This window comes from Rhinoraja longicauda, chromosome 1, assembly GCF_053455715.1.
Source record: "Rhinoraja longicauda isolate Sanriku21f chromosome 1, sRhiLon1.1, whole genome shotgun sequence".
Lineage (NCBI taxonomy): Eukaryota > Metazoa > Chordata > Chondrichthyes > Rajiformes > Arhynchobatidae > Rhinoraja > Rhinoraja longicauda.
The window spans coordinates 91,423,743-91,436,030 of record NC_135953.1 but is presented as its reverse complement, the minus strand read 5'-3'; the positions used below and the strand labels follow the sequence as shown (position 1 = coordinate 91,436,030).

At 41.0% G+C, this 12,288-nt stretch overlaps 1 protein-coding gene across 1 annotated transcript; it reads left to right on the top strand.

Moving 5' to 3' along the window:
* Window positions 1–6,736: 6,736 nt before the first annotated feature.
* On the top strand, window positions 6,737–12,086 carry LOC144599917 (C-X-C motif chemokine 11-1-like). Its single transcript, XM_078411182.1, has 4 exons — window positions 6,737–6,841; window positions 8,572–8,704; window positions 10,151–10,234; window positions 10,756–12,086. Exons 1-4 carry the CDS (start codon window positions 6,781–6,783, stop codon window positions 10,799–10,801), a joined length of 324 nt encoding a protein of 107 aa, XP_078267308.1. The 5' UTR covers window positions 6,737–6,780; the 3' UTR covers window positions 10,802–12,086.
* Window positions 12,087–12,288: the final 202 nt, after the last annotated feature.

The following is a 12,288-nucleotide window of genomic DNA, read 5'->3' as shown; positions in this document are numbered from 1 at the left end:
TTAACCAAACAAGTTGCCATTCCTGACCAAACCTCTACATTGCCTACATAAATGGTGCAACTTCTAGATAACTCCTTACTATCATCACAACTGTAGTATCAACTAATTTGATTATTACATCATGATAACCATGTTATGAAAAGTTTTGAAGCAAGGAAAATTTTGTTTGACTTGTTTTGGTTCTAGATATAATCCACTGAGCTTTTCGTCTGTTTTTTTTTTTAAACCTTAGTTCCTTAAAACTAATTTTATTGATTTTATTTTAATTAACAGGTTGATCAATTTTTGGATTTGTTTTAATGATTTTGAATTCATTTTACTTATTTTATCTTTCATTTGTCTACTCTCTAAAGTGCAAATACATCTGCTCAGTACCACGCATTCTCACCATTGGCATGATGTTCTACTGACGACGTTACTCAATTAGAAGGTGGGAGGGTGTTGGGGCTGAATGCCAGATTTCGATAGTTTCAAGAGGATCATCACATGAGATGATTCCATACCCACTTCCCTTTGATGCACACAATCTACCAGCTTTATGCTGCCTACACATGTACACGTCAAGATGAGGCAGAGAAGCTATTGCATTCAATGCTAACAACGTGGACTCCTCTTCGATGGTGAATCAATGCGCTCGGTCTGAAACAGCAATCTTCTTGTTGCGTGTCAATTCAACTCCCCTTCCGTTCCCACAATGACTGATTTGGGCTGTGCAGTAGATGTTGCCTACATTACTTTAACTAGGCATTTGATAAGGTGCTGTAAGGTAGGCAAGTCCAGAAGGGTTTAAAACACATGAGATTCAGGGTGCATTAGCTATTAGGAAACAAAATTGGCTTGAAGTTAGGAGACAGAGGGTGGTGGTAGGGTGATGTTTTTCAAAATGGAGGTCAGTAACAAGTGGTGCAGCATGAGTTGATGCTGGGCCCACAGCTGTTTGTTATTTATACTATCAATTTGGATGTGAATGTAGGTGGCATGGTTAGTACGTTTGCAAATGACACCAAAATTGGCAGTATCATTGACTTTGAAGAAGTTTAACTAAGATTACAGTGAGATATTGAGCAACGGGCCAATGGGCCACGGAATGGCAAAAATAATTTAATTTGGATAAATATGATGTGTTGCATTTTGTTAGTACAAACCAGGAAAGGATTTGCACAGTAAATGGTAGGGCCTTGGGGGGTGTTGTAGAACAGTGATACCAAGAGGCGCAGGAACATAGTTCCACGGAGGATAGGATACTCTGGAAAGCTATGCAGTCTGTGGTGCATGGATCAAATACCAGAACATGGATGAATTTCCATGGTGATACAGGTATACCGATCAACCAAAACATTATGATTACCTGCCTAATATGCTGTTGGTCCTCCGTGTGCCACCAAAACAGCGCTGAGGCATGGACTCTACAAGACCCCTGAACGTGGGGTATCTGGCACCAAAACATTAGCAGCAGATCCTTCAAGTCCTGTAAGTTGCGAGGTGGAGCTGCCATGGATCGGACTTGTCGATCCAGCACATCCCACAGGTGCTCAATCGGATTGAAATCTGGAGAATGTGGAGGCCAGGGCAACACCGTGAGCACATCATCATGTTCCTCAAACCATTCCCGAACAATGTGTGCCGTATGGCAGGGCACATTATTCCGCTGAAAGAGGCCACTGCCATTAGGGAATACTATTGCCATGAAGGGGTGTACCGAGTCTGCAATGATGTTTAGGTAGGTGACACGTGTCAAATTGACATCCACATGAATGGACGGACCCAGGGTTTCCCAGCAGAACATTGCCCAGAATCGTCTTCCCACAGTCGGTTCGGACCGATGGGACAGCCTTTGTTGCCCTCGCGCATCGATGAGCCTTGGGCGTCCAACACCCTGTTCCCGGTTTGTGATTTGTCCCTCCTCGGACCACTGTCGGTAGGTATTCTCCACTGCTGACCGGGAGCGCCCCACAAGCCTTGCCGTTTCAGAGATGCTCTGACCCAGTCGTCTGGTCCCAACAATTTGGCCCTTGTCAAAGTCGCCCAGGTCTTTACTCCTGCCCATTTCTTCTGCATCCGACACATCAACTTCAAGAACTGACTGTTCACTTGCTGCCCAATATATCCCACCCCTTGACAGGTGCCATTGTAACAAGATAACCAATGTTATTCACTTCACCTGTCAGTGGTCATAATATTTTGGCTGATTGTGTATTTTGGGTGGCAAAGAAGGAATTTGGCATGCTTGCCTTCATTGGTCAGGGTATTGAGGTCAGTAGATGGGATGTCATGTTACAGCTGTGCAAAACACATTAACCAGGACATAATTGAGAAACAGGTTCCAGTTCTGGTTGCCCTGCAGAAGGAAGGGTGTCATTAAACTAGAAAAGATGCTGAGGAGGGTTTTGCCAGATCTGCAAGGTTTGAGTTATAAGGAAAGGTTGGATAGGCTTTGTCTTTATTCCCTAGAGCTTAGGAGGCCAAGGGGTGACAAGGGGAGATGTTAGCAATATTATGAGACTCAAAGATAAGTTGAATAGCCACATCTTTTCCCCAAGATAAGCAAGTCCAAAACAGGTGCTGTCTACCCACCACCATCTCATCTGGGTCTGCCTATCACCTATCAGCCTATGTCTGAGCCCTCCATCTATATACAGCCTGTCGTCCCACAATCTCTGCCCTAACACAGGGTCTCAAACCAAAATGTCAACCAAACCTTTCTCTTCACAGATCCATCTGACCCACTGAGTTCTTCCAGCAGTTTAATTTTGCTTCACATTCTAGCAGCAGTCCTTTGTGTCTCCATGCTCATTTATGCAATTGCTCGTGGCATCCAGCCCAAACGGCACAATTCACTGACTTTCTGCTTCAGCAGAGAATCTATTCACTAGTTATGAGCAGCAGCATGTAAAGCTCACCTGCATTACTTAAAAGCCAGCCTCAACCTATAAAAAGGGGACTGGAGCCTCTGGCAAGCACCTGAACAGCAGCATCTGCTGGTTCTCTGACAGGCCACGTACATTCTGATGTGGAATTGTGCTTCTGTTCCTTTATCATGGCTACATCTAGTTCTGGGAACTAGTTTTCTAATTGTGTTTTCCACTACCATTTTCTGTAACCGCAATCTTTTTCTTTTCACTGTCTTGTAGAATTTATGTAGAATTTATTTTTTGTGTGTTGCCCGAGATGATATGACTGTGACTGCTGTAAACATGATGTGTACTGTACCTCTATCTCACTGTATAATAAACTGGACTTGACTCACTACCAATTAGTAATTCCAAAGCGTTATTACATTTTACAAAAAGATTCTGGACAGGTAATGTTCATGGACTGCACACAACATGGACTCCAGTCTATTATGGCACTGAACAGAAGGAGATGCATGGTGGTACATAGTATCCACAGGGGCATAAACTTGAATGTATGCAATGATGGAGCCAAGCACCAGACTCACAGGAGGCTTTGTGCAGTAATTGGAGATCATCCTTTCCAGTCATCAAATGCAGATCCAACCATTACACAGCATTAATAGTTACTGAATCAGCTTCCATGCCACGCAAACAGAAAGCAACCTACATCCAGCTGATAGACACAAAATGCTGGAGTAACTCGGTGGGTCAGGCAGCATCTCTGGAGAAAAGGAATAGGAGATGTTTCTGGTCCAAACTCTTTTTCATTTCTTCAATGTCCAATTGCTTCAGTGCACCCCCATTCTACTGTGATGCAAGGTCAGCTCGCTGCCACGTGATTCAGACTTTTGCCATCATGGTGACTGGCAGAGGGTCCATAGACCATGACCCTCCTGTCCTCTTTCAGATTTGCCATTGTTCTGTCACCATAGTTCATCTGTCTCTGTTTTTAATCTTCTCTTATCTGTTTCTACCTATTATCCAGCAGCTAACATCTCCCAAGGGCATCCCTGCACTTCCCCCACCTGAACCCATCCAACTACTTCCTCATCTAGCTCCACCTATTGCCTGACAGCCCTTGCCTCACCCCTCCCTCTCACCCCTTTATACTGGGTCTCTCCCCTCCACTCTCTTCATCCTGGTAAGGTCTTGCACAGAAACATTGCACATCCATTTGCCTCCACAGATGCTACTCGACTCATTGAGTTCCTCAACTGGCAATGCCCTTCGACTGAATCTTGTACATTACAGTAAGAAATGAGATGAGTCATCAGCTTCCAATCTCTTCTTTCTCCTAGTTCTACTTGCAGATGAGGGTGATGATCCCCTTCCAAATGGACCCTGACAGTGCCCCACCTAGAGGTAAGGTGCTGCACATTTATAACAGGTTCAGGTCAATCCAGACTCCAAGAACCATGTTCAACTCAGCCAGCAATTCTTTGCCATTGACATTCTTTGACATTTCCACCCTGGGAAAAAGGGTGACTGTCTACCCTATCAATATAGCTCAGAATTCTATATCCTTCTATCAGGTTTCCTCTCAACCTCCGATGCTCCACAGAAAACAATCCAAGTGTTTGTCCAACCTCTTCTCAAATCTTTTACCTTCTAATCCAGTATCCTGATAAACCTCAACTGCACCCTCTCCAAAGCCACCAAGTCCATCCTGTAATGGGGCAATTGTCACTGTACCCAATACTCCAAATGTAGCCTGACCAAAGTTTTATAACATTGCAACATGACTTCCTAACTCTTATACTCAATGCCACATTCGATGAAGGTTGGCATACCGTACTCCTTTACGGATTTGGACCTCAAGATCACTCTGTACATCAATGATGTTATGGGTCTTGCCTTTATAAATATAAATAACTTTATATTTTCCCTTGCATTCAACCTCCCGAAGTGCAACACCTCACAGACGAGAAGCAGGCTGCAATATACCTCTTTTCCCTATTTACACCCATATCTGTAACTGTTATAAAGCCCGCAATATCCTTTTATCCTTCCTCACTGTCTGCAACTTCATCAATTTGGTGCAACCTGCAAACTGCATACAGATGCAAAATACTCAACAGTCAACAGAGCTTTATTTGTCATTCGGTACCAAGGTAACGAACGAAATTATATAGCAGTCACACAAAAAAAAAGAACACAAGACACATGACCCCAACACAAACGTCCATCACAGTGACTCCAAACACCCCCTCACTGTGATGGAGGCAACAAAACTTCCACTCTCTTCCCCACGCCCACGGACAGACAGCTCGTCCCCGACCGACCCGCACAGTCCCCGCAAGGGGATGGAAGTCCCCGCGGCCGAGCCGCACCGGGCGCTGAAACGTCTCGCGGCCGAGCCGGGCGATGGAAGGCCCCGCGGCCGAGCTGTGTGCAGCTAAGTCCCGCGGCCTAGCCGCGCCGGGCGATGTTAGGTCCCGCGGCCGAGCCGCACCGGGCGATGGAAGGCCCCGCGGCCGAGCCGCACCCCGCGCCGTGAGGAAGAGACCTAAAAGAGAAAGGTTTCCCCCACCCTCCCACCCACACCACCACCCCCCCACCCACACCACCACCCCCCACACATACACAACCAAAACAACAACAAAAACATCCCAACACCGACACACAACAACAAAAAAAAAGGAAAAAAGACGAACAGACTGCTAGCGAGCCGCAGCCGTTAGGCGCCGCCACTAGCCATTAGGTACCTCTCCTCCATCTTCAGATTCAAACCATTAATTTCCTCCTTTATCCTTGACAATGGTCAGTGATGCGAGGTCAATGGATCTGACCATGAGTATTTGGGATACAAACTGGAAGAATGTGGAACAGCTTGAGCAGACATACTGCTGTCTTGCTCCACCTGCTGGTTTACTAAAGACATTGCACAACGTGGCATATTTTACAGTTACAGTCTGAAGCCGACGTGCACTTAGCTGTTAGCTCTCTGCCAGACTGAAGATAGTTAAAATCACTGCCAAAAACAAATACTGTGACTTCCAAGGAATGTGGCAGTTTGATCTGCTGGAAGATGCCAGTCATCATTCTGCAGAGTGAAGGCAGTGACATTGATAAGCTTGAGCAAAATATTTTTGTACATTACAACTATGATTAAAATTGGTAGGCAGCCACCTCTTGGCTGCAATAATAGTAAACTTGCCCCTCTGTAAAAGCCAAGCTGGAGGAGCAGTAAGTGTATCGATTGCACAAGGGACCAATAGCTAATGGGACCAATCAGCTAATGCCAATAGCTGATGAGGTTCAGTAAGCTGCACACCTGCAAATCCAGCAGGTTGGTCCATTTTGGACAGGTGTCGCAAGGCCACAAAACATTGTGCATTGCTTTCAATGATGCTCATGTTAATGGATAGTCTTTAAATGCAGTGAATTGTAAACTCACATCACAAAAGTCACTACATCTCAGTGTGCATGAACTGCAAATGCTGGAAATCTGAAATAAAAACAAGATGCTGGAAATCTGTTGGTCAAGTAGCATTTGTTGGAAGAGAAATGTTAATGTTTATATTGTGATGGGATGGTTGAACTGGAATTTGCATTGATTCCACAAAGACTGGCAGAGTGAGAGAAATTGCAATAGGAACTCAAGCATTATATTCCTAAAATCACAAGAAGCACTAGCAGCCAATAAATCATCTTTAGAGGTTACCAATGTCCTGAATCATTGTTTTTAAAACAAGGCATAAAAAATTGGAGAAAATGCAGAATTGCATCATTATTTTTGGAAGAAATTATAATTACTTCGGTAGGTCTGATGTCATAACTTCCTCTGCATTTGCAGATAAATACAAGAGTTGAAGCGCAAAACCAGCACACTCTGAAGACTGGCAGCTGCTGACTGAAGAGTAAAAGTGATACCGACTCATTGACAATGAAGTTTCAGACAACATTCTTGTTGACAGCAGCAGTTGTCATTTGCCTAGCTGCTCATGGTAAGTATTAGTCGCCATGTATTGGCATGGTGGCTTTTCTGAGCATTGTTATCAACTAGTTAAAACAGGACGATTGGCATGTACAATTAACATTAATTTTTTATCGACATTAAATGATAAATGTAAATTCTTGGAATGTATCTATTATCTGCAAGAATACTTTCAGAGAAATATTTTGCACCATCTTCTCATTTTACAGGAAAAATGTATTACTGAAATAACTGACTTTTTTTTGAGAATTTCAGGGGATGATATCGAGCTCTATGTTGAATGTAGATAATTTTTGATCTAATTAATCTGTTAATTTAAACTGAAACCAGTAGCATTCACGATTGGTTTTCAGGGACATTGTCCCATTGCAATTAAGGTGTAAACATTTTAAAACTTTAAATATTTCAATTTCAAATTATTCAGACCCTTTCTCCTGTTTGTCACTTTGTAGTGAGTGTTGCCGGTCACATAATGGCTACCAATTCACAGAATGGGTACCAGAATGGCTAAGCTATCTCAGTGAAACATTGGTCATTCATGTTATATTTAATTCAATTTTGTGAGAAATTTTAATTGGCAACTTGACATTTTTGGTTTGTCGAAGCAAACCAATTAATCCTCAGTATACCTGTAATACTCCTTACAAAATGTAAATCAACTTAGCACCCTCTCAAATTAAATCCATATAGTCCTACATCCCCAACAGATTTGAAAGAAATTGTAAAGTAAGTCATTCACTGTAGAATTTCACATTGATTCAAAATCTGGAGCTCATTCTTTTGAACCTAGTAATGAATCTGTGCTTCACTTTCTCTTTCATGGTATCAGGGGATTTGGGGCTGATGAAAAACCAGAGTGAATTCACTTTTGGTAATTAAAGTTAAAAGCAATCGATCATGATAGTTTTCTCATTCTTGGACTGAAGACGTTCCTTTCAAACCATTTCATGTTTAAGGCACGGCACAGCCTTTTCCAATTTAGAGCACTTCAGTAACCATACTTCAATATCTTTTTGTAAATGAACTAATAGGGTATAATCTTGTTCTGTAGCTTGCTGTGCTGCAATCCAACTGGAGCCTTCAAGCTACTGATACTGCCAGCCTGAAATGAGAATGTGTTCCCTTTCTCAGTGTCAATGCCATTCACCTTGATAGGCAGAGAATAAAATCCTTTTATAGGATTCACAAGAATATATATATTTTTCATAAAGTGGCACAGTAATTTTCCTGACATTTATACGTCACTCATTTAAACTTTATTAGTTAGGAGACAAGTGACAAGGCTCAGAAACAGATAGATCGTGGCGACTGCTTGAATCCCTGGATTGATGATAACGTAATAAATGGTAGATGAAGTTTCAGAAATGCAAACAAAATATCGGTGTAGTGATGATTTAATTAGTAAAGGAACTGAAGAGAATAAAATATACCACAGAATAAAGAGACACTACAAACCACAAACATTGTGTTCTGTGAAATACAGGTAGTTTAGGAATTCTCCCTTGAATTGATCATATCAAAAACCTTGAGGCCTGAAGTCAAAGTTATGAACTTACACAACTTGCAAAATCTCACAATTGGTTAAGAATTGTAAGACTGCATTGTGGATAGAACCTTCTATACTGTAAGAGTAAATTCTTATTTAGGGGGCAGTCTGGATCATTGTGACAATTTTATTCACCTACTTTCAGCATTATTGGTACCATTGTAGACTTTCTTGTTCTTTTTCATTCACCATAGGTCTGTGTTTAGTAAATCCAAAAATCACAAGATGCAGATGTGTGAAAGTCTCATCTCATTTCATTCAACCAAGAAAATTTCAGCACATTGATATCTTTCCTCAGAACTCCTACTGCAGAAAGGTAGAGATTGTGTAAGTATAAAAGTAAATGTAATTTCCTATATTTTAGCAGTATATCTACAAATTCAATTTCACAAGTCTGAAAAATTATATTCTGGTTGATCTTTGTAGACTTAGCAGGATTAATTGATAAATGTTTTCATATTGTAAATGGGCAAATGAACTAACACCGATATATGTATTATAGATTCCTTAGACAATCATTGTAGGAAAATGTTGATATAAATATAATCAAATGTCTTACGATTCAACACATAATCCTCCAAAATTTCCGTCACCTCTAACGGGATCCCACCACCAGCCACATTTTCCCATCTCCACCCCATTCCACCTTCCGCAGACCGATCCCTCAACTCCTTGGTTAACTCACCCCTTCCCACCCAAACACCCCCCCCCCCCCCCCCCCAGGTACCTTCCCCTGCAACCGCAGAAGATGCAACACCTGTCCCTATACCTCCTCCCTCGACTCTGTCCAGGGATCCACAGTCCTTTCAGAGGTTCAATTGCACCTCCTCCAACCTCATCTACTGTATCCGTTGTTCAAGATTTGGACTCTTATAAATCGGCGAGACCAAAGGCAGACTGGCGATCGTTTCGCGGAACACCTTCGCTCAGCCCGCCTGAACCAACCTGATCTCCCGGTCGACGGACACACTCCTTGTCGGAATTCTCCTTCCCATTCCGACAAAGACCTTTCTGTCCTCGGTCTCCTCCATTGTGAGTGAGGCTGAACGCAAATTGGAGGAACAGCATTTCCTATTTCGCTTGGGCAGCTTACAGCCCAGCTCCTCGATGTTAGGCCGCAGTGCGGATGGAGATAAGGGAAAAAAAAATTAAATTTTAATTTAAATTTTTTTTTTTTTTTTTTTTTTTAAATCGCATCTCCGTCGAGGTAAGAGATTTTTAAAAAGTTCCCCCCACCACCCAAAATGTCACTGATGGGTGGGCAGCAGAACCATCATGAGTTAATGAGCATGTGTATGGGAATAGGCTACAGGGAAATAAGTCCTGAATGACCTGAGAATCAACATTAAAACAGAACATAGCACAGAACTGAAGAAGGGTCTCGACCCGAAACGTCACCAGAGATGCTGCCTGCCCCGCTGAGTTACTCCAACTTTTTGTGTCTATCTTCAGTTTAAACGAGCATCTGCAGTTCTTTCCTACACACACGTCTTAAGATAAGAGTTAGTTCTATTGTTATTAAGTACTTTCAGTCAACAAAGCTTACAGATGTCAGAAACGTTTGAAGTTTATCTGAATTTTACATCAGGCACATAATGTTCTTTCTTTTGGTAGCTACAATACACAATTTGTTTAATTTTATTCTTCTACATTTGGGTATCGCTTGTTTAGTAGAAATATTAAATCACTGTTCATTTAAATTGCAATACAAAACTTACTTGCAGGAGGCAGGTAGACATTTTACCCAACAGATTTTCTCATTATGCATTACAGAATTACCCTGAAGAACAATGCAAAGATCTGTGTGAATCCCAAAACTACGTGGGTCAAAAAAGTTATTAATATTCTGATCGACAGGTAAATCATGATCTTTATTACAAAGTTATTTACTTTTAATATCATCTGAATCTTAGTTGTCTATAGTGCCAGCTATCTAAACACTGACTATACACTTCTCAAGGTCATGTGCAGTGTGAGATGACAGCCATTTAAAGAACAATGTACAATCATCGATGTGAAAAAGATACAAATTTATAGAATGTCTTTCATGGTCTTGGACATCTCAAAAGTCATTACAACTAATGAATTACATTTGTGTTATTACGTAGGAAGTGCAGTAGCCAATTTGCACTTGGGAAACTGCATTATGAAAATGACCAGATAATTTATTTTTATTTGTGTTGATTGAAGAATAAGTGATACTGATGATCTTTGATGAGCAACTTTTGTATGCCTTCATTTCACAATTCATCCAAAAGATTCAATCACTAATCAATGAGTAGAATAAAATGATATCTGGTGTATTTTAATAAATGTGATCAGCAATTAAAAGCAATCTCATGTTTCAAGCTCACCTATTTTTTTGGGTTATTTCCTAGAAAAAGAAATGCTGAAGAAGCTACCCTGAGACCTAATGCGGGTTAACTGGCTGAATGAAACAAAGCACAACTTCAAAAGAACAGATTACATCCTTACTGAGCCAAGCTTTTCCCATTAAATGTGCATTGTAACAGACAGGCCCATAGCTGAAATGTATTCTGTTTCCAGCCATGGGCTCCAGCATCTGCAGTCTCTCGTATCTCTGATTCTCTCACCTGTATGTTGGTCCTATCACGATATTCAGAAATCCACAGAAATCTTTCAATCGTGTTTTACTCTTTCATATGATAGCTTCTGTGCATTCTTTTAATAATCAAAATAGTTTTATATAACAAATTGATAAAGGTAAAAATGCAATGCAATATACTTTTCTCCTGTTCATAAATATCTGAAACAATTATTCTCTCAATGGATTTAAATGGATTAAATGCTAATACCTGCATGTTTTGAATTGTTATTGACCAGTGTTTTACTCTAGGATTTCCAGATCTACAAAGTAATCAGATATAATGGCAATGTGAAAACAACGCGATGTGTAATACTTCGAATAAATATTGGGCTAGAAATTGAAGGGCTTCCATTAAAAAATGTTTGGGTGGCACTGTGGCTGGACGGGATAGATACGTTTGTTTTGTGTGAGCCGCTCACGTCTCCCTTTCCCTTAAACCCATCCCACCATCCAAACAAAACAGCAAGATGATCATTGGGTTGCTGATGGAGGTAACCAGAGAGGTTGCAGGTTGTGGCTGGAGGTGGTGGGTTGAGTTGAAGCGAAAATGATGGATAAAAGATACGTGATCGGACTGGACTTAAGATGGATGGATATAGCTTCTAGATTAGGCAAAATAAATGTTATGGTCTCCGAGAACCAAAGCAGGGAACAATGACCAAGGCATTCACAATGTGGAAGCTATCCAGAAGAGAAAGGGCACATCAGTCTCTCTTTTACTGATGCAAAAGCAGACCTCAACCATGCATCTGCATGCAAGGCCAGGAATGTGAAAAATACTTCTTCCCAAATGATGCCAAACCAGGCATAATACCTTTTGGATACCAATGAAATCACCAGCACTGTGGACATCATACAAATGACAGGCTCAAGATAAATTTCCAGATGTAATTAATGGTAACATTTAATTGCCTGGTACATAACCTGCACCAGAAAAAGAAAATGTCACGCCCATTGTTCAGTGTCCTGAATTTAGCACAGCTACATTTTGATATTGTGGAAAACAGGTTGATGAGCTATTTTGAAATTGTGGGTTTATATATTTTTTTCTGTCAACAGTTTAAAGTATGTGAAATATTTTTCATAAATAAAACAATGTTAATATACAATTCCAGTTATTGCTCATTCTGTTCATCTTTCATTGCACTTTTTTTGTACATCATTACAATTCCTCACAAATTGATTTTTTTAAAACAAATTTACACGTATAAATAGAATAATGTTCAGGAATTACAGAGCATCTGAATTTGTATGCAACTTCAAGACATTGTGTACCAATTGATACAAATATTATTGCTTTGAT